The sequence below is a fragment of the Nematolebias whitei genome, chromosome 22, assembly GCF_014905685.2.
Source record: "Nematolebias whitei isolate Nwh7 chromosome 22, NemWhi1, whole genome shotgun sequence".
NCBI classification, from domain to species: domain Eukaryota; kingdom Metazoa; phylum Chordata; class Actinopteri; order Cyprinodontiformes; family Rivulidae; genus Nematolebias; species Nematolebias whitei.
In genome coordinates this window covers 24,074,030-24,096,341 of record NC_056519.1, presented here as the reverse complement: position 1 = coordinate 24,096,341, position 22,312 = coordinate 24,074,030, and the positions used below count along the sequence as shown (strand labels likewise).

At 42.0% G+C, this 22,312-nt stretch overlaps 1 protein-coding gene across 1 annotated transcript in view; it reads left to right on the top strand.

Annotated features, from left to right (window-relative positions):
- osbpl8 (oxysterol binding protein-like 8) overlaps positions 1-22,312 on the top strand; it is a 152,483-nt gene that overhangs the window by 126,888 nt on the left and 3,283 nt on the right. Inside the window, exons 9-21 of the mRNA XM_037696237.1 lie at positions 1,745-1,790; positions 5,815-5,980; positions 8,043-8,259; positions 8,736-8,920; positions 11,516-11,597; positions 11,685-11,783; positions 12,015-12,111; positions 12,189-12,287; positions 12,855-12,952; positions 13,516-13,605; positions 13,742-13,878; positions 16,224-16,409; positions 20,515-20,668. Coding sequence (XP_037552165.1) covers positions 1,745-1,790; positions 5,815-5,980; positions 8,043-8,259; positions 8,736-8,920; positions 11,516-11,597; positions 11,685-11,783; positions 12,015-12,111; positions 12,189-12,287; positions 12,855-12,952; positions 13,516-13,605; positions 13,742-13,878; positions 16,224-16,409; positions 20,515-20,668 — 1,656 coding nt within the window. The remainder of the gene's footprint in view (positions 1-1,744; positions 1,791-5,814; positions 5,981-8,042; positions 8,260-8,735; positions 8,921-11,515; positions 11,598-11,684; positions 11,784-12,014; positions 12,112-12,188; positions 12,288-12,854; positions 12,953-13,515; positions 13,606-13,741; positions 13,879-16,223; positions 16,410-20,514; positions 20,669-22,312) is intronic.

Below are 22,312 nucleotides of genomic sequence, written 5' to 3'. Positions count from 1 at the left end.
AGCTTTGATTTAAAGTTCAGCTTTGATTTAAAGTTTAGCTTTGATTTAAAGTTCAGCTTTAATTTAAAGTGTAATTCTTGTTTTGTGATTTGTTCATCTGTGGGTTAGAATAAAGTTGAACCAAAGGCTGTGTCTCTTCTTTAAACATGTTTGAGGGAAATATTACTGAGATCCAGTCATTTTGTGTCTTTTTATGATTTTTCAGTTGAATTAACTTTAATTAACAGATTATTTAATAAAATCAAAAGGAAAACAGGATTTCACGATAAAGCCGGCACCGTTTATTTATTTTTAATCTTCACTGATAAAAAAAAAACTTATATTTTATACATAAAATGTTTTTTTTTTTTTAAAAACGTTTCCACCCCCTGTCCCTCCATCCCGGTTAGGGATGCACCGATCCACTTTTTTTACTTCTGATCCGATACCTAAATCTGAATATCGGCCAATACTGATCCAGTTCCGATATCATGATCATCATTGATTTTATATGAGGCTGTAATAATCTGCTCTCAAGTACAATTTGTACAAATATATGCATGCTTGTCCAAAAAGGCAACTTGAGGTAAATTTTATTAATGTTGGATAAGTTTTAAACTTAGAATTAAATTCTAACACAAAACATGTTTCTTTTTATTCCTTGTTTTAAAGTGGATATTAAAGTGATTAATTTAAGTGATTGTTTAGTTATTTTATGTATTTTTTAAATAAGGGGCAGATATAAAAAAAATTTTCTTCACTCTTTTCATTCAGTGTTTTCTTTTTGATGATTTTTTTTTAAATTTTGTTTCATTTAAATGAATGAATAAATTAATTAAATTAATTAAAATGTTAAATGGCTTCAAACATCTGCTAAGTTCATGGCATAAACCAACAGACATGCTCCTGTTTTTAGTATTTTACATCACTTTATAATGTAGCTGTTTATGTTTTTAATATATATAATTTTCAAATCATGTTTTTTTATGATTGTCTCCTGTTGTACTGATAAATATTTCCTGGAGGGTAAACTATATCTTGGCTGCAAGTATCAAGCTGAGAAATCCTTCGTTTTCTACAAGTGATAGTGGTTGGTCATTAATTATGATGAAGTTTAGAAACTTCTCTGTAAACATTTGAGCTCCGTGGTTTCAGCGATGCCTTCTTCTTGTTCAGTCCGAAGCAGGCAGCCTGATTTGGGGCAGCGGTGCTCAGTCTGCTCCTCCTCAGAGATGGACAGACTGAGCGGGGCAGATTAAACGCAGCTGGCCGGGGTCGAGTTGCCTGTTTCGAGTTGAGCAAAGAGTAGCGCCCCGCTGAAGCCACGGAGCTCAAATGTCCAAAGTAAAACTAACTTTAACGTGGTTTAATGTGGCGCTATGGCTCTGCAGACATTGCACCTTGCTGTCTTGTTTTGTGGTGTTTAGTGTAAAATACTTCCACACAGCGGACATGTTTAGATGAAAAGTTTGTTAGCTGTTAGCCACAGTGCTGCTAACTCAGTCCTCACGTTGTAGCTGGCTGCAAACTATGAACTGGATTTCCTGAATGTGAGGCGGGTCTTATTACTCTGGGTTCACGAGACACACCGCCGTTCAGGAAATCCATCCCATAGTTTGAAGCCAACATGCTTCATGGATCGGAAAAATCCGATACGTAAATTATGCTGGTATCGGAGGCCGATACTGATACTGGATCGGATCGGCCTCATCCCTAATCCCGGTCCTCCTGCCTGCCAGGGCTCAAATCTGGCCTTTGTGAGCAGGCGAGGCCGGGCTTCAACGGCTCGCCAGCTCGTATGATCCTCCGAGGTGACACCGCTTGCTCAAATTTTAGTCCGTCACCAAACACAAAAAATGCCTGGACTTCAGAATTAAACACGGTGTTGTCATTTTTGTTTTTAAAATCTTAAAAATAGATCCAGCCGCTCCTCTGCATCCAGAGAAATTGCGAATGGCGGCTCAGTGAAAAGTTTCTGAGATCCAGTGACCAATCAGAGCCCTGCATTCACGTTTCGGTCCGGTCTCAGCTCAGCTGAGCTCGCTCGGTCCCACCAGAGAAGCAGGGATGAAAAGAGGTCCTGAATCAGCCTCAAATCAGCTAAAACTACGAGCTAAAGTTCTGGTGCAAAAGGGTTGTTTCTGTGGCGGGCTGCCCAGAATTGGGGCTCATTAGGGGCGGTGCAAAAGGGGCAATAGTCTCTCCAGCGTGTCCTGGGTCTTCCCCAAGGCCTCCTCCCAGTCGGACATGCCTGCTTAGCTTGGACTGTATGATTCAAGTTATATATCTTCTAAGCATTAGACTAGAATTGGAAAAATAGTTGAAACTATAAACTGACTGGTCTAGAAAATGTTTGGATAAGCAGCGTGTTTAGTTGCTGAGTTCCATCTTCATGGTGCTACACCACCTGCCTGGTTCCCAATATTTATTTTGGACAGCAGTTCAACAAAAAGATAAGGAAATCAGAAAGATCCAGCTTGTTGGTTTTTAACTATTAATTACAAAATAAATGTCATGCAGAACATCCCGGGGATGAGACGGATGCAAGCGGTAGAGTCTGGCCTCTGGTTGTCAGAGGGCTCATTTGAACAAAGATTATCAGACACACCAGTCGGTTTTAACTGGAAGGTTGTGGGCAACGTAACTTTACACACACCTGCAGGACGATTCTGTTCCACCTAATGAGGACACCTTAAAGAGCCTCAGTATCTGTCACTGAATCTCGTTTTTCTACTACTTATGCCCCTTTTCCATTAGTACCGGTACGGGCCGACTCGACCCTACTTGGCCCGGTTCTGAGGCTTTTCCATTAGTACCGGTACTTAGCACCTGTTACTATTTTCAGTACCCTTGGCTCTGTGGTTCTAACCGGTACGAAGAGGTACAAAAACGTGACATCAGTACACTGTCGGTCACTGATTGGTCGGGGGCGGAGTCGGGGGCGGAGTCACTGGATCCTTCAGAAACTTTCAAAACAATAATCCGCCATTTGCAATTTCTCGGACTGGAGCAGCCTGGACTTATTTTAAAGATTTTAAAAACAATACTGACAACATCTTGGTCTAATGTTGATGTGCTGGCATTTTTTGTGCTTGGTGGCCGACAACATAATTCAGAGCAAGCTGGATGGAGCTCTGCTGGTGTACCCGATCCTCCCTCCGGAGCCTCGGAGCGCCAGGCCGGGCAGGGCGTCATCTCCCCGGCTCCAAGTTCAGCTGGTCACCGCGGAAGAACCTTCGATGTGCCGACTCGGATGCTCGGGTTCCAGATACCAGCCTTGTTCGCTCAGAGCTCCGCAGGTCACTGCAAAGCTGGAGATGGGGACTCACAGATGGACGTGGCCAGACCCCGGCCGCGCGTAATCATGAAGGCTGAATCCCGATCCCACCCGGCAGCCAGGCAGACTGGACAGTCTGGGACGGACTGTGGAAGCGATTTTTAAATAAAATAATATTTTGTTTTTATACAAAAAATGTTTTAAAAAATTGCTGAAGCGATTTAAAAATGATTTTTTTTTTTTTACACGTAAAAGGTTTTTTAAAATCGCTTCCACCGTTCGTCGCAGACCCGTCTCTGCCCGCCTGTCTGCGCGGGTCGGACCTTCATGATTACGCGCGGCTGGAGCCTTGGAACGGACTCTGTGAGTGACCAGCTGAGCTGGAGCTGGAAAGATGAGCCTCCCAGCCTCCTCTTCTCCGGAGGAGAGGATCGTGTGACTGCGGGCAGTGTCGTGCGAGACCAGCAGAGCGTTGAAGATTTAAAAAAAAAAAAAAAAGACGGTGCCAGCTTCATCATGAAATCCTGTTTTCACTTTAATGACTGTTAACTCAGCTGAAAATCATAAAAAGACACAAAACTATTGGATCTCAGGAATATTTCCCTCAAACATGTTTAAAGAAGAGACGACCTTCAGTTCAACTTTATTTTAACCCACAAATGTACAAATCACAAAACAAGAACTTTAAAGCAAAGCTAAAAATAAAATGTAAATATGTGAACAAGAAAGAAAACCACACATTTAAAATGAACATTAAAAGTAGACACAATGAGTGCAAATACATCAAATGATGATGAAAACCTATAAAAATTTAAATGTAATGTTTTTGTAGAATCTGGTTCATCAGAGTTTTAATTTATATACATATATATATATATTTATATCTATAAATAAATATAGATAAATATATATGTACATATATAAATACATATATATGTAATTTATATACATATATATTTATATCTATAAATAAATATAGATAAATATATATGTATATATATATAAATACATATATATGTATATAAATATATATGAATATATATAAATACATATATATGTATATAAATATATATGAATATATATAAATACATATATATGTATATAAATACATATGTGTATATATATACATTTATATACATAATTGTGTGTATATACATATGTGATATATATATATATATATCACATATGATATATATATATATGTGTGTGTGTGTGTATATATATATATATATATATATATATATACACACACATAAATATATACACATATATGTGTACATATATATTTGTGTGTGTGTGTATAAATATATATATATATATATATGTGTATATATGTATATATTTATACACATGTATACATGCATACACACATACATGCATACATACATACACACAACTTCAAAATAACATAAATTCTCAACCTGTACAGAAAACAGTTTCTGCGTCTCAGCGCCACCAGCTGGTGAGAGGTGGTGACGTCAATTTGAACCCCGCCCACTGGAACCGGTACTGAAAGCATAATGGAAACACAACCTGTACCGTACCGAGTAGAGTAGAGCCGGGCTGTACCGGCCCGTACCGGTACTAATGGAAAAGGGGCATAGTTTTACTCAATGTGGTGTTTAGTTACATTCACTTTTATATTTCCACCTAAATGTGTTCTCCAACATCCTAGGCCTGTCCGATTCTGCCATATTTGTTTAACAGGCTGTAGCCGGCCTAATGCATGTCAGTCACATGACTCAAGCTCCCATGTGGTTTCTGGTCAATTCAGCCAAGTGTTTTGTTTACGTGGTGTGTACCTGTGATGGACACCGGTTTGTGGTGGTTACCATGGTGACCCTAATGAGCCACTGGCAGCAACTTTAACATTTCTTTTGATGCTTTGCATTCCATATCCAGGTTATGCATCAAAACATCAGCACTTTCATGTTTATTAAAAGTAGTGTCCATCCACATGGAAACAGCTTTTGTGAATTTGTAATTTTGTTCTAGATTTTTTTAGAACAATTTTTGAAAATGAGCTCCAGAATAGAAGTAAATTGAAATGCCACCTTTGTGATTTTGTATAAACAGCTAAAAACACCTTTTGAAAATGATGTCATAGCCCCAACTCTTATGTAACCTTCGACCTAAAGGTGTCCTCCTCTGCTTGTGTTTACATTTTGCACCCAGAGCGTAAGCTTGAAGCACCTAGTTTCCTGTTTCAGGTGTTTTTGTGACAGCATTACAGTGTCACATACTGGCTTGGCACAGTTACTACAGCTCGAGTCATTTTTGATCATTTCTGCACAGATGAAGCCTTTTGTAAAATCAATGTTGTGTTTATGAGGATTTTTTTTAGTAATAGCAAAAATAGGGGATTGTTTTGGAAAAGATGCATTTCCACATGGACAAGCCTTGGGCTTTGAAGAAGAACATTGTTGTATAATGACATTTCTGTAAGTTGCTGCAGTGGCACCCTTGGTTGCATTGATATTACAACTGTACTGATCTTATGTTAGGATGTAAATGCAGTTCTGTTCAGTATTTTTCATCATCTGAAACTTGTGTTGCAGGTCGATGCTGGATGGACGCCTTAGAGCTGGCCCTGAAGTGCTCCAGCCTGCTGAAGAGGACCATGATCCGCGAGGGGAAGGAGGACATGAGCACCGTGTCCACTAGTGGAGAACACTCCATTAATTTCTACAGCCTCCTCAGAGCCCACAACATTCACGGCTTTCAGTGAGTGGCGAAATTAAACAAGCACTACTTTCAGACGATCTTGTTTTTACCCACATCTGTGCGTGTTTGTGCCTATTACCAAATATGCCATGAACCAGTGAGACTAACTTTGATGAAATGTGCAGAAAGTAAACATTGGTTGTACGTGTAAAAACGTAACGTTTGAAGTAAACAAGATATGAGCCGGCTGCTCCTTCCACAGACCCTAAAAAACACACAAAAAATGGCTATAACTTAGTTTGAGAAACATTGAGCAAAGATTTGTTGTGGTATTAGCTGAGAGTCATAAACAACACGTAGTCTGAGTGTGACATCTCACAATTTTATGAGTCTTCAAATAACGTTAGTCCCAATTGCTCTTAAGGTGTAATCACTCATAAAATACAATGGTTTTAGTGATGTGCGATGTGGCATAAAATTCATATCCCGACATCTTTGGTGATGGGTGGCGGTAACGATATACATCAAAGTCCATGCTCAATAATCCAGGTATACAATCCAACATTGTCCAGATGACCTGACTGAAAAATGTTGGATATACATCATGATATATTTTTGGTATAAAACTTTCAATAGGAATGAAAAAAAAGCATAGGGTGTCATTTCGCCGCATTTATTTTGAAAACTGCTATACCACAAAATAATCACAAGTCAAGAAAATTCCACTACTAGGTCCAGAGAGATTTTAAATAATTATCAAATCAAGTATTAGGCTTCTTTCTTGTAGTGCAAAGCAGTGCAAAATATATCAAAATGTAGTTTTAGCCATATGTTTTAAACAAAAGAATATGTTGTTAACTCAACAGTTTCCAGTCTTCTCACTTAAGAAATGAACAGCAACAGAGCAGAATTGAAAACACTTCACCCTCCAACCCTCTAGTGGGCGACTCCTTCCGCTTTAAGGAGAGCTGACACAAAATGGCGACCAGTTTCCTCTGTGACTTTGACCAGAGGGTCTCGCAGTAAAATCACACAACACAGCGTTCTTTTACTGATGTGTACCACATATATCATGCTTTCCTAAATGGTTATATGTTTTTCACATTCGAGCCACCAAAGTGTTAAAAATATATTAAACAAACAGATCTGTAAACTAAAGGAAACACCTGAGCACATGACCGATAATTACCGAAGTCTGACGACGTCACGCCAGGGATCGGGCACAGCCATGAGTGTGGCGCTCAGTGCACACTTCCTCTCTTTCCTCATCAAAGTCTTCACTCTGACTCAGACTCTGATTTTCTCCATCTTTCTGCCGTTGAGCCTCCTTCTGTCTGAAAGGTTTCGACTCCTCACCATTCATTTCTGGGTCTGCGGCTCCATCCTCCACCTCAAACAGAAGCTGCAGCTTCACGTTCAAAAATCACCTCGTTGTTTTGACTCAAACTCTAAAACTGACTAAACACACTACACTGCACCCTAAATATAAAATCCAAACACACTAGATGTCACAAATCTCTCAAATCTCATGACTCACTCACACTGTGTCTCTATCGCCGCCGAACTTCCTTCAACTTCCACATCTTTTTCTTCTTCTTCATGCAGATTGTTTGGAGCTTGATAAATAACTTCAGGCCTCAGTCATAAAGTCCGGTGGGGGCTTGTTTATCGTGTGGCGGGGGTGTTTTCTCAAAGAAGCGGCCCATTTTTGCAGCTGCCTCCCATCTTGTGCAATCGGATCCCTGGTGTGATGTCACACCCTCATATAAGGAAAAAGTGGGGCTGTTTCCAAAGACGCAACTAAAACAGCTTAAATTTATTACTAAAACTATGTTTTTTAAACCAATTTGTATTACCGGTAAATTTTGCCACAGAAGATATTTATTTGTTATGTCTTTATCATGTTTCACTGGATATGTAATATGAAAAATTGTGTTGGACTTTCAGGTTTGACCAAAATGACCATGACTAATAATTAAAACATAATGCATTCCTTAAAGAAATTCTAGATCTATAACATCAGATGAAATGATATAGTGTAAACCATGATAGCAGTTTGTATTCCTTATATATATATTTTTTTTCATTTTTAAACAGAAAGACTGATGATTTTCTCCTACAGGTTTAATGACAGTGACCATTTGAAAGATGTGGACCTATACTCGGATAAATCAGACAGAGAAGGAGAACAGGACCACGAAGAGTCGGACCCTGAGAACCTGGAAGAGAGCGACAGTGACACGTCAGAGCGCCAAGATGACTCCTACATTGATCTGGATAATATTGAACATCTGTGTGAGACTCCGTACATGGAGCAGTCCCACGAAGAGTTAGGAGAGGTATGCAACAGTGTTCAGACAAAGTTTAATCTGATACTACTTAGATTCACATTTGAGTCATCTTATCTATGAGACAACTAACAATAAAAGATAAAATTACATCATTAGGACTCTTCTACGACTTCAACAGCTTCCTCAGATTTTATAATAACAACACAGCTTTAATAAAGTTTTTTGCATTATGAGAATAACAATACATTTTTTTCTGCTCGGGCTCTTCATGTCATAACACGAAGGTCTTTGATAACTGTTTGTGCAGTTTGGTCTGTGGTTGTTTCCAAGAGAGTGTGATAACAAGGCGATGTGAAACAGCTTACACCCATCTCCATACTGATGGAGTTTATCAGTTCACTAACTGAGCACTTCTAAAACCCAGGAGCAAGATTCACAGTCCAAAAGCACATAGCAGCAGCCAGATTTTCTTAAAGGTTTCTGCACTGAAGTGCATCTCTGCTGTTTCGTGTGTGCGTTTTCAGGCCGGTGAGGCAGCTCAGACAGAAACCGTATCGGAGGAGAATAAATCTCTCATCTGGACGCTCCTGAAGCAAGTTCGACCGGGCATGGATCTGTCCAAGGTTGTACTGCCCACATTCATCCTGGAGCCAAGATCCTTCCTGGACAAGTTGTCTGACTACTACTATCACGCAGACTTCCTGTCAGAGTAAGACCTTCTTCGACCCTCCTTGTCCTAAAGGTTTTATATTAATTAAAGCAGTGGTTCCCAAATTTGGTGTAAGGACTCCACTGTGGGTCACAAAATACCAGGAGATAGGGTTTTAGATGATATCCAGAAATAAAATAAAATAAAATTTCTAAAAGATCTAAAAAAGTTAAGTCTGGTCCTCTTTTTTTTTTCTTTAGATTTTTTTTCTACCTGGATTATTGGGCATGCATCAGGAAATTTCTAAAAGACTATTTTCACTATTATTGTTACCAAAAATGGCAACAGTAGTGGTAAATGTGGAAACAAGTAGTTTAATATGAGTTTATTCCATTTGTATTATCATTATGCCTGTTTATCTTCAAATTTTTAAGAGTTTGTGTAGTTCAACAATATTTAGGATTGCTGGCCTTTAACGGTCTTACTTTGGGGATCCGAAGTAAAAATAAAAATTGGGAACCCTTGAATAAAAGGAATACCAGTAGTTTGACAACACTGACTTCTGTTGGTGGCCCTGACAATAATTTAACAAGACATCAGAATTGTACCACTCAAGGTGGCTGCATGTTGGAGTAACTCTCTTACATTCATTCTAAGATTTTGCTTTTGAAAACTTTAAGTACTAATTTTTCTGGATGTAAATCACTTTTTTTGGATGACTACTTCCTCTGGTATCAGCTACTGTGCCACTGGAAGGGTTTGTAATTAAACCTTTTTTACTTGTGGACATTTGTTATGATACGTAACCATAACAACAAGGTGGTTTTCTACAACTGGGAGCTGCTGATTAACATCTCAAAAGCTCAGATATCTCAACTACAGCCCCAAATCCCAAATGAATTGAAAAGGAGGTGCCGTGGATGCATTACTGTCTACCTGGAGGCTGTGTTCGAGTGCCTGACCGCTGAGATCTTGGAGGTAGCGGGAAACGCGGCTCGTGGCAACACCACATTTGATGCGAATAACAATAAAGTCACCTTAAACCTTAAACATGAACTGATTAATTTTCTTTTTTATTTTAATTAAATTATTAAATTAAATTAAAAATATATATATTAATGTGCCATCCTCAAACTTTGTGGTGGATACCCTAGGTTTGGGAGGCCATCACGCTGAAGGAGTCGTCCGATTGGGCCAGGTGGGCTGGTAAGACTCCAAAGACAGCTGAGGAGTATCAGCCATGGGAGTCACAGCCTTGGCTGTTGCTGAGGCAAAAGTTTGGATGTGGGAGGAGTTCGGTGAGTGGTGAGGCCTTGGATAGAGACTCTCAATTGGCTCAGAGGAAATTCTGTCAAACCGTCAGGCGGATGAGACGGGGAAAGCAGCATTTTACTTACACCGTGTTTAGTGAGGGTGGGGGTGCTGTTGACCTCAACCAGTGACAATGTTGGGAGATGAAATGAATACTTTGGACCTTCTAAATCCCATTGGCACATTTTCCTTGGAGGAAGTGGAGTCTGGGGAATTCGGAGTTGGTCTGTCCATAACCGTGGCAGAGGTCGCTGAGGTAGTTAAAAAGTTACACGGTGACAGGGCGGGAGTGGACAAGATCGAGGGTTATGTATGTATGGTTCTATGAATCCCGGATGACCGCCAGAGGGCGGTGCTGAAAGCACTGAATATTCCCTCCGCGCATTCACATCATTCTCCTTAGCTTCCCTGGTAAGGTCTATTCAGGGGTACTGGAGAAGTGAGTCCGATCGTTGGTCAAACCTCAGATCCAGGAGGAACAATATGGTTTCCATCCTGGCCATGGAACACTGGACCAGCTCTTTACCCTCACTAGGGTCCTCAAGGGGTCATGGGAGTTTGCCCATCTAGTCTACATGTGTTTTGTGGACTTGGAGAAAGCATTTGACCGTGTTCCTCGAGGTAAATGGTAAATGGACTGTACTTATGTAGCGCCTTTCTATCTTATCAAGATACTCAAAGCTCTTTACAATGATCTGTGCCTCATTTACCCATTCATACAGCACTCTACTACTAGATCTATACAAAGACTAATCAGAACTTTAGATTGCATTCATACAATGATGGGACACACATCGGAGGCAATGAAGGGTTCAATGTCTTGCCCTGGGACACTTTGGCATGTAACTGCTGGTGGAATCAAACCTCCAACTCTCCCAATGGAGGATGACTGCTCTAACCGCTCATCCACAGCTGCCCCAGCCACAGGTAAACTGTGGGGGGGTGCTCCGTGAGTATGAGATTGGGGGCCCCGTTGCTACGGCTGTTCGGTCCCTATACAATCAATGCAAGAGTTTGGTTTGCATTGCCGGTAGTAAGTTGGACCCCTTCAGGGTGGGAGTTGGACTCGGTCAGGGCTGCTTGTTGTCACCGATTCTGTTCACAACTTTTATGGACAGAATTTCTCGGTGCAGCCGGGGGTAGAAGGGAGTCTGGATCAGTGGCCTCAGGATTCCGTCTCTGCTCTTTGCATATGATGTGGTCCTGCTGGTGTCATCTTGCAATGCTCTTCAGCTCCCACTGGAGCAGTTCGCAGCATATTCTCTCCAAATGAACAAGCTTTTTGTTTATTCACAAGTGAAAGTGTGAAGAAAACCCTCAGTCTAAGTTGGGCTTCTCTTTCAGAGCTGCAGTTGAGGAGAATGCCTACAACCGGATGAAGAAGGTGGTGAAATGGTACATTTCTGGATTTTACAAAAAGCCTAAGGTCAGTTCAGCTCCCTCTGTGTTCATTTGGGATTATTTTTCCTCTGTAATGTACATGAAGTTCTACAAAATCATGGATGATCCTCAGGGTCTGAAGAAGCCTTACAACCCCATCATTGGAGAGACGTACCGCTGCATGTGGCTCCATCAGAAGACCAACAGCAAAACCTTTTACATCGCAGAACAGGTCAGCTTGACTTTGCTCATATATCAGAGGGTGACACGGGAGTGTATTTTCACTCCCACAGAAAAAAAAGTCTTGTCCCATCCCAATCACGTGAGTAATATTAAAGTTGACTCCCATCCCGTGGGAATCCCGAAAAAATGTCACCCTCTGCCTCACATAAAGCATGTCACCTTTTGATTAGAACAATAAAACTGTTAGTGTGAATCTAAATTTAAACTCTTCTGTCTTCAGGTGTCCCACCATCCACCCGTGTCAGCCTTTTACGTCAGCAACAGGAAGGACGGGTTCTGCCTCAGTGGCAGCATCCTCGCCAAGTCCAAGTTCTACGGTACGAACACAAAGTTCATTCAGCTGGAAGTTTATAACCACTGATAACTGATGGCTGTCCCCATCTGCCCGTTTTAGGAAACTCCCTGTCAGCCATATTAGATGGAGAGGCCCGCCTGACTTTTCTCAATCGAGGGGAGGACTACGTGATGAACATGCCCTACGCTCACTGCAAAGGTCAGAGAGCGTCCTTTATTCATCAACTTCATATTGTTCACGTTCTGTTACAGTAAGATGCTGAAAGATTAGTTTGAGCTTCACAGAAGTTTCATACGCATCGAAATCACATATGCTGTTCACAGTAAATTATAGAGCCCTTAAACAAAAAGATGTAATAAATCAAATCAAGTCTAAGTGCGAAGAAAGAAACAGTCCCAAAAGTGTTAAGTTCAAAAACTCTAAGGGTGAAAAGAAGGTCTGATGTAGGTAAATGTGTGCCCAGACTTTTAAAATTAGTTTTTGTGTTGTTGTTTTTGTACATGAGCAGAAAGGTGTTAGAGGCATTTACTGTATTTTCTGCCATAAACGTTGCACCGCCCTATAAGTCACATCAGTCCAAATATGTCTAATAAAGTGAAAAAAAACATTAATACGTTGCTTTGGCGTATAAGTCATAGGGCATGTAAATTATGCAAAAAGTGCGACTTATAGGCAGAAAAATACGGTAGATGATAGTGTCCTGTTTGTAAACTTATCCAAACGGTCAGTTCTGACCCAGATCATTTTATCTTTCTTTTTTGGAAGGCATACTTTATGGGACCATGACGCTGGAGCTCGGTGGTCAGATCACTGTTGCGTGTGAGAAAACGGGCTACAGCGCCCAGCTGGAGTTCAAACTAAAGGTACAGCCATGTTTTTCACTGTAGGTTCATGCTGGTCAGGAGTAGAGGGTAGTGTGTGGTAGTGTTATTCTCTCATGACTTTTCTGAATGTCTCACTCCTCCGTCATCACCACCCCCATTCTTTTGCTTTACCCTCCCCGACAAATATCCCACCTCCCTCTCTGACCCACCCGATTATCCACTTCATTATCACATCACTACCCAGCGCCAGGTATGTTTAGCATAAAACCAACAGGAAGTGTAAAACACTTAAGCCAATAATCCAGATTCTGAAACAGCCTCAAATAAGTCCAAAAACAAAACACATTCATTGCTTTGTGTTGCTGATGTACATCTATTGAGCGCAGAATGCTCAGTCAAATTCAGTAAATATGTATTTTAACTTAAAATGCACATAAATAAGTATTGCAACAGTGGGTAAACTATAACCTCTTCCTTACTTTCCCTTGTCTTTACTTTGCTCTCCCTTTTATTGCCCTGTCTTGTCGCGTACGCGGCTCCTCTGGATACCCTCCATTCTGTTTCTCCCGTTCTCCCTCTTCCTGCTTCCTTCTGCCCCTCAGCCATTCCTGGGCAGCAGCGACTGCGTCAATCAGATCTCTGGGAAGATCAAGCTGGGAAAAGAGGTGCTGGCAACGCTGGAGGGACACTGGGTACAACCGTTCTCCTTAAATCCTGAAAATTTGAGTCTGCAAAAAGGATGGAGTTTTCAAACCAAATGTTCAGGAACATGAGCTCTCAGTGTGACTCTCGTTTACATTTGGACATTTTAACCCCCCTCTCTAACAGGATAGTGAGATCTTCATCAACGATAAGAAGACTGAGACGGTGGATACTTTCTGGAACCCAACACCTGAGCTGAGACAGAACAGGCTGATCCGCTTCACTGTCCCACCAGAGGAGCAGGGGGAGTTTGAGTCAGAAAGGTACTCCAGATGTTGGCAGCCAATCCTTATTCATTCTGATAAACTCAGAGACGATGTTCTCCTTGTCTTTTTTAGATTCTTTAAATAAATGTCCTGATGCTGCTCAATAATCCAGGAAGATAAATCTAACAAGGTTGAGTCAGGTCCTCTGAACGGGTTCTTCTTGTTGAAATGTTTAGTCTTTTATCTAAAAGACTTCTTCAGTCTGAGGAGCTGCAACAAACTCAGTCTTATAAATAGCCCCTTCTCATAGTGGATCAACCAGTTTGATGATGACATCCAGAACTATCTGTTCACATGTAAAAGGAGGACCATCAACCTAACAGTTGATTTTTAATGCCCTGATGGCCGCTTGCTATTCACAGAGGGCTGAGTGATACTAGCAATAACAGCATTGTAAGAAGGGACAGTTAAACACCGAAAAGACAAAATGTTTCAACAAAGAAGAATCTGTCCAGAGGACCTGACTTAATCCTGTTGGATTTAAAATAAAGTTTCACCAGATGCACTCCTCATTTCTGCATACGAGTTCATACAGCGGCAGCCAGAAGATGAATTTGTCCTGTGTTTATCCCTATTGTCCCCTTCAGTCTTTCCTCAATATTTTTTATATTCATGTTGAACACCCACACCTGCTTCCACCCTCATTTGCCCCACTCTGGGCCCCTGAGCAAGGCCGTCAACCCCCACCATCTGCTCCCTAAACAGATCTCTCTTGAAAATGAGTTCTTGTGACTCATTGACACTACCTGTATAAATAAAGGCTTAATTAAAAAAATAATACATTTATGCATGAAGAGGCCGACAAAGGTGGTGAGTTGTCCGTGGACACTGCCAGAAGTTCCATAGTCCTGATAAGAGATAGTGCAGTGTCTATCAGCTGGCTCAGCTATGACACAGGTCCACAGATGTCCTTGGGAAGGGAGCAGGTAGGGGAGGAGCAGAGCTTCTTGTTCACATAACCTCCAGGAGAGTTTGAGATAGTTGCTCAATTCAAGGCCAAGCAGGGAAGACAGATTCAGATAACATTTGCTTGGGAACAGGCCAACTCTTTCTGATTTTTTATCTGTTTTCATAGTTCTGCTGGTACATCTCAAATGGCGACTCCAAACAGCCAAATTCTGTGGTCAGTCCACCGGGCTGTGCTTGTAGCTTCTCCAAGGTCAATTCCTTCACACCAGCGGGTTCCAGGAACCGCAAGTGGCCTGCGATTCTCAGAAATCGCGTCCAGCTTACGGCTCAGCTTACAAAGAATCTGAGTCTGAGCACTCGAAGCACGGCACATTCCATCGCACAAGGCAGGAAGCCTCACAATTGCCAGAACAGCTATCGATGTCTTCCAAATTTGTCGATGTGCCAGATACCCGCCAACTCCAAAAAACAGAACTCCTGTTGTCATAAATCTAATTATGTACGTGTCTTGTACATCCTCAATGGACAATACGGACAGACACCATCTTCCTCTGTCCCCAGGAATCCATAGTGTATCCAGTTGTAGGTGTCCCTTCAGGGCATGAGGGCTCTCCCTCGCCTTGAATTTTTGCCCAAAATTTTTTTATCAATTGCGTTGAGAGACCAGCTGACCAGATCCATAATTTACAGTTCAGAAGATATGTAAAGAGAGGCTCTGGAAAAGATTCACAGGACAAGAGCAGAAGCAGGAGGGAGGCAGGAGTGGGAGGAGATGCGTCTTTCTTCGTTGTGAGCAAGCAGGAAGAGTAAAGAATTATAAAACTTGAGTTAAATATAGCATCTGCTTTGCTAATACTAAAACTAGCTAAAGTTAAACTGTAAAATTAGCAGAACAGTAGCTAAAAGTTGAAAAAAGATAGCTGTTGAAGCTAAAATTAACTGTAGCTAAAATTTGCTAAATTATAGCAAAAACTAGCAAAACTAGCTAAAGCCAAAAAAAAAAAAAAGAACAAGTAGCTAAAAACTAAATATAGCAAGATGATGGCTAAAGACTGAAAGGCAACAAATGGTAGCTAAATGTAGCAATAAAACAATTGCATTGTGTTGGAGAAAATCTCTCTCATAAACGCTGATTACCCAAAAGAACCACATACACACACGGCAGGTGACGATTTATCTCCGGCACTTTTACTTGCAAGGTCAGATTTTCAGGACAGGTTACATAAATATACATAAAATGTACACACATGAAGACCTGTCACAAGTTGTGCTCTCCACTCACTTTTATACCCTTATCAGTTCAGCAGGGTTCACTGTAGTTCAGTGGGTGTCCTCGTGCAGGAATTTCTACATCAGACTAAATATTTTTGCCCTGTCTGTTTTGGAGGTAAACCTTTAATCTAATCTTTCTAAAACTTGTATCCCTTAACCAGACTGTGGCAGCACGTGACCCGAGCCATCAACAACAAGGACCAGACTGAGGCCACCAACGAGAAGTTCATCCTGGAGGAGGCTCAGAGGAAGGCGGCCCGCGAGCGCAAAGCTAAATGTGAGGAGTGGGTCCCCGCCTTGTTCGAGCAGGACCCCATCACTGGAGAGTGGCATTACAAATACGCTGAGTAAGTGGCTCCTCTGTTGCCTCCAAGCTTGTGACGTCTGAAATCTAGACGGTACAGTAAACTTAAGGAAGCTTCACATGTACTGATTTTGGTAAAGAAAAGCAGTTTAGCGGTATTTCAACACGCCAAGTCAAATAGGCGACGACATTCACAAGAGAGTTTTCAACGAGTCTGAGATTCTCAGTCTCCATTTCCAGTCAGAAGGCTGCACATCTGGGCTGCATGGATTAAAAATAAACTGCAAAACAACGGCTGTCTTAAACTGCTGGGGCGGCTGTGGCTGAGTGGTTAGAGCAGTTGTCCTCCAATGCAAGAGTTGGAGGTTTGATTCCACCAGCAGTCACATGTTGAAGTGTTGCTGGGCAAGACACTGAACCCCTCATTGCCTTCGATGTGTGTCCCATCAGTGTATGAATGTGATAAATCACTGATTATTCTTTGTATAGATCTAGTAGAGTGCTGTATGAATGGGTAAATGAGGCACAGATTGTTGTAAAGAACTTTAAGTATCTTGATCAAATAGAAAGGAGTTCTACAAGTACAGTCCATTTACTATTTGAAATAGTTTATCTCTCAAAAGTGTGAGCGATGTAAGCAAACTGCATGAGGGCGTGGGGACTACCATAATTTCCAGACTATTGAGTGCACCTGAATATAAGCCACGCCCACTAAATAAATAAATAAAAGTTTGTACATATATAGGCTGTGCTTGTCTAGAAGCTGCGGCTGTCCACGTTGTAATGTGAGATATTTACACAGAAAGATTTTCTAAACTTTTACTTAAAGACGTACCGTAACATACACAAATACAAAAAGAGCACATTAAACACAAACTAACTATGTGTCTAGATCAGACCACACTTCAGCAAGTGTTGGACTGTACAGATCAGGCACGCTTAGCACAGCATGTCAAGTCCAAGACTCCACAACAAAACAAGTTTTACTTACTAATAACTCATCAACAACATCACTATTCCAATAACAACACATTCAGTGTAGGACAACACTCCAGTAGTCAATTACATGTCAGGGAGACAGAAAAGTGGGTGAAGAATTTATCTGACAGACAGCTCACCCAGCCAGAGACAGAGATTCTTGCCAGGAGACTGAACTTTGCGGTTGCACCAAGTAGAATTCCTCTGGTGGAGATGATCACAGCTACTGAGTCAGCCATCCGCAACAACAAAATTAAAGAGGCTGAAGCAGAACAGCTCAGAATCAAAGTTTCAGCCTGCCTCAGCAATGCCAAACCACCACCTTCCAACATCAGTAGAGAGGAGAGGGATGCACTCACCACTCTTAGCAAGGACAAAAACATCATCATTCTCCCAGCAGACAAAGGAAGGTGCACAATGATTTTGAACCAGAAAGACTATCATGAGAAAGTTATGACACTCCTTAGTGACTTAACCACTTATGAACCTCTGAAAAGCGATCCAGGAAGTGGTTACAAGAAGAAATTGATAGATTGCCTGAAATTTTGGAGCAGGACAAGGCTATTGACCGTTTTCTGTACCACAGACTGTACCCAGGGGAGGCCACACCTAGTCTGTATGGTTTACCTAAAATCCACAAACAAGGAGTACCTTTAAGACCTATTGTTAGCATGATTAACTCTGTCACTTACAATGTTTCCAAATATCTGGCGTCTGTACTCATCCCTTTAGTTGGCAGCTCAGAACACCACATACAGAACACCATGGACTTTGTGGACAAGGTGAGGGATGTCATCATGGAGACTGATGAAACAATGGTCTCTTTTGATGTCACATCACTCTTTACGTGCATTCCTGTTGATGATGCAGTAGAGGTGGTCAGTTTAAGATTAAAATCAGACACCAATCTGAGCAGCAGGACCACACTTTCTACAGAACAACTGTGTCAACTCTTGAAACTGTGCCTGCAGTCAACCTACTTCACATATGGGGAGCAATATTATAGGCAGAAACATGGGTGTGCTATGGGGTCTCCAGTTTCTCCTATTGTTGCCAACCTGTACATGGAGGAGGTAGAAAAGAGAGCCTTGACGTCCTTTTCAGGGACACCACCAAGTCATTGGTTCAGGTATGTTGACGACACCTGGGTTAAAATTAAATCTCAGGAAGTCCAACATTTTACTGACCACATCAACTCTGTGGATAAATACATCAAGTTCACACGAGAAGATGTAAAAAATGGCAGGTTGGCTTTCTTGGACTGTGAGGTCTCAGTCTCAGATAGAGGACATTTGCAAACTGAGGTGTACCGCAAACCCACCCACACAGACCAGTATTTGCAGTTTGACTCCCATCACCCTTTGGAGCACAAGTTAGGAGTCATCAGGACTCTGTATCACAGAGCAGACAGCGTCCCCACTAACTCAGGAGCCAGGCAGAAGGAGAAATCCCACACAAGACAGGCTCTAGAGCAATGTGGATATCTTAACTGGGCCTTCCTGAAAGCAGAGAAGAAACCCAAACAGGACTCCAGTCAGCCAACAGGTGAAAAGGAGGAACCCAGACCCAGACCAGTGGTCATTCCGTATGTTGAGGGAGTATCAGAGAAACTGAGACGTTTATTTTCTAAACACAACGTCCCAGTGGCTTTTAACCCCAAAATACATTACGGCAAAGACTGGTTCATCCCAAAGATCCAGTCCCCCGGCACAAACAGAGTAATATTGTGTATGTTGTTCAGTGTCAGGAGGGTGATCAGTCTTACATCAGGGAAACTAAACAGCCACTGGCCAAAAGGATGGCCCAGCACAGAAGATCAACATCATCAGGCCAGGACTCTGCGGTCTACACTCATCTCCAGGCCAGCGGTCACTCTTTCAGGGATGAAGATGTTCACATCCTGGACAGAGAGGAACAATGGTTTGAGAGAGGAGTAAAGGAGGCCATCTTTGTGAAAAGAAATCGTCCATCGTTAAACAGGGGTGGAGGCCTCCGGGTTCAACTGTCCCCCTCTTACAATGCTGTTATTGCTAGTATCACTCAGCCCTCTGTGAACAGTAAACAGCCATCAGTGTGCTAATGATCCTTTGTTAGGCTGATGGTCCTTCTTGAGCATGTGATCAGCTGGTTTTGGTTGTCAGCAGCAAACTGGTTGATCCACTCTGAGAAGGTGCTATTTAAGAGACTGAGCTGAAAACAGCACCTCAGACTGAGGAAGTCTCTTGGATGAGAGACGAAACGTTTCTATGTTTTTTTGCTTTTTTTTGTTTTTTTGAATGTCCAGAGGACCAGATTGAACTTTTTTGGAAACCCTAATTATCTTAAGTCTTTTGTTCCTGTATTTAAATCTTCCTGATGTTTCAAAACACGTGTCAAACTGGAGGCCTGTGAACCAAATCTGGCCCTCCATTATATTTTAAATGTAAAACGTTTTCATTGCTTCTCATTTTGCTGTAAAAACTGAGCATATTTCATTTAGTGCAGACTTCTTGTGACAGCTGGCTGGTTTGAAGCCAGAAAAAAGGACCAAGTTTTTAATTTGGCCCCATTTGTTTCTGAGATTGACACCCCTGGTTTAAAACAATAATTTGCTTTCTTCCATATTGGACTGGGTGCGAGGCAGCACGGTGGCGCAACTGTTAGAGCTGCTGCCTCTCAGCGAGCAGGTCCTTGGTTCAAACCCCGGTCCAGGGGCCTTTCTGGGTGGAGTTTGCATGTTCTCTCCGTGCATGCGTGGGTTTTCTCCGGGTACTCCAGTTTCCTCCCACAGACCAAAAACATGCATGTTAGGCTGATTGGTAACTCTAAATTGTCCCTAGGTGTGAGTGAGAGAGTGAATGGTTGTTTGTCTCTATGTGTCCCTGTGATGGACTTGCGACCCGTCCAGGGTGTACCCCGCCCCTCCCACAGTGATTGCTGGACATGGGCACCAGCGACCCCCGTGACCCAAAATGGAATAAACGGGTAAAGATAATGGATGGATGGATTGATGGACTGGGCGCCAACTACTGGTTTTTCCTGGCAACTGCAGAGGTCCTACAACAGTTTAGTTTTTGAGATTTTAACAATATTACAGAAAAAATGAGATTTGAATGAAACTTGTTTCAGGCTTGAGGTGACAGTGAAGACGGTTATGGTCATGACTTGTGTCCTCCTCTGTCTCTCCTCAGCACCAGGCCTTGGGATCCGCTCAACGACCTGATCCAGTTTGAGAAAGATGGCTGTGTCCAGACCAAGGTCCGACACCGCACCCCTATGGTACGTTCTGGCAGTCTTATTAGTCTGAGTAACCAGGGGCAGCGGAGGGACAATTGCAAGTGCCAGGTAGGTTGTGGTGATGAAAAGCCACGCATCTCACCGCCTCCGCCGTCTTCCACTCATCATCTGACGCTCCGTCTCCGTTATCACTTCCTGTCTCTGAGTCTTCATCGCCACGCTGCCGCCATCATTGCATGCAGTCTCCATGTTGTCTTTCCTTTGTCCCAGTCCTTCTGCTTCACCTTCCTTGTTTGGCTCTGACTGTTGATGCATGCAAGTGATGAGACATCAAGTCAAACTTACAGTTAGTGTTCATCCTAATGAAGACGTGTTGAGCCTTTCTTATGCAGACTAACTTCCACAGAAGATTATGGATTTTTATTTATTACTTTTTCCTCCTTGGGGCTCCAGCACCAACGTTAGAGCACTAAATAAAAAGGTTTAACATGTTTTGATCCGAAGCATCATGGGGCAGACGCTGTGGACTAAAACAGGAACCAGATGTTGAATACATTGTTAACAGCTGATCAGTCGGCTCTCTCATCCTGAAGAACACTCAAGTTGATTCATTTTGTGGACACGGCACCAACCGTCCCCCCCACCTCCTGACAAAACAACAACTTGTGCATCCAAGAGTGAGTTTCTGTGATTGTCACGGAGCAAAGAGAGGAACTGGAAGTACTGGAAGTACTGGAAGTACGCTCCATCCATTTGGCTTGTGTGCTGGATTAATGAAAGCACCGACTTCCTTTTTGGTGAGTGGCTGCATTTAGACGGAACATCTAGAAAAACTGGGTGCACGTCAGAATCCAAGATGGCCACCATCATATATTTATATAAACTTTTATCATTTGTGAAAACTATTGTTTTTCATATTTCTTAAAGCTATAGCCTCCTCAAATGTTTGAGGTGGTCAAGGATTAATTTATGGTGACCAAAGTCGTGGTGGATACATTTTGTAGACGTGTGATGAAAATGCAGCAGAAACTCAGAGGTTTTAAAAACATCCAGGGTCCAGTTGAGTTTCAAACGAGTCAGTGAACATGAAGATGTTTATTTCCTGCAGTGGAAGAGAGAGGAGCTTCAACACGTCCCGTCAGCCCTGCCTTCATCACTCGTCTTCACCTCCGTCTTCTGTGTTTTTCTGCTAATCGTCATGTGTGGGATTAAAGTGACAACTTGCCAAGAGCTACAGGCGGTGAATTGACTGATTCAGCTTCTGTGTCTGGGTCCAGAAAACTTTTAAAGGCTTCACAAACACGACTCGTCTCTGAACAGTTGAGACGTCTGAGCTCTTGGCAGGTTGGTTACAGCTGTGTGGAACATCTGGATGTTGTCTTATCATCTAACTGTCGACTGGGGTAGTGCTCGTGGTTTAAAACAGCTCCATGTATTTTATACGCCTGTTGAAGGCAGACGTACTCAGGTGTAGTTCAGGGCTATTCAACTGGCGGCCCACGGGCCACGTCCGGCCCATGGGTGACTTGAGTCCGGCCCACCAGTGAGTTCATAAAAAATAAATTTGTTCCAGTTACATAACTGGGTTCTGTTTATTGCATTTATGATTCGATGCAACAAAATAAACAAATTTAAAATGATCATTGTAAAACTTGTTTTATTTACAGAATGACTTTAACTGCTGGATGTCGGGCCCCTGAGCTGATGGCTCTCAGTAACTGTGGCCCCTGAGCTGCTCGCTCTCAGAAACTG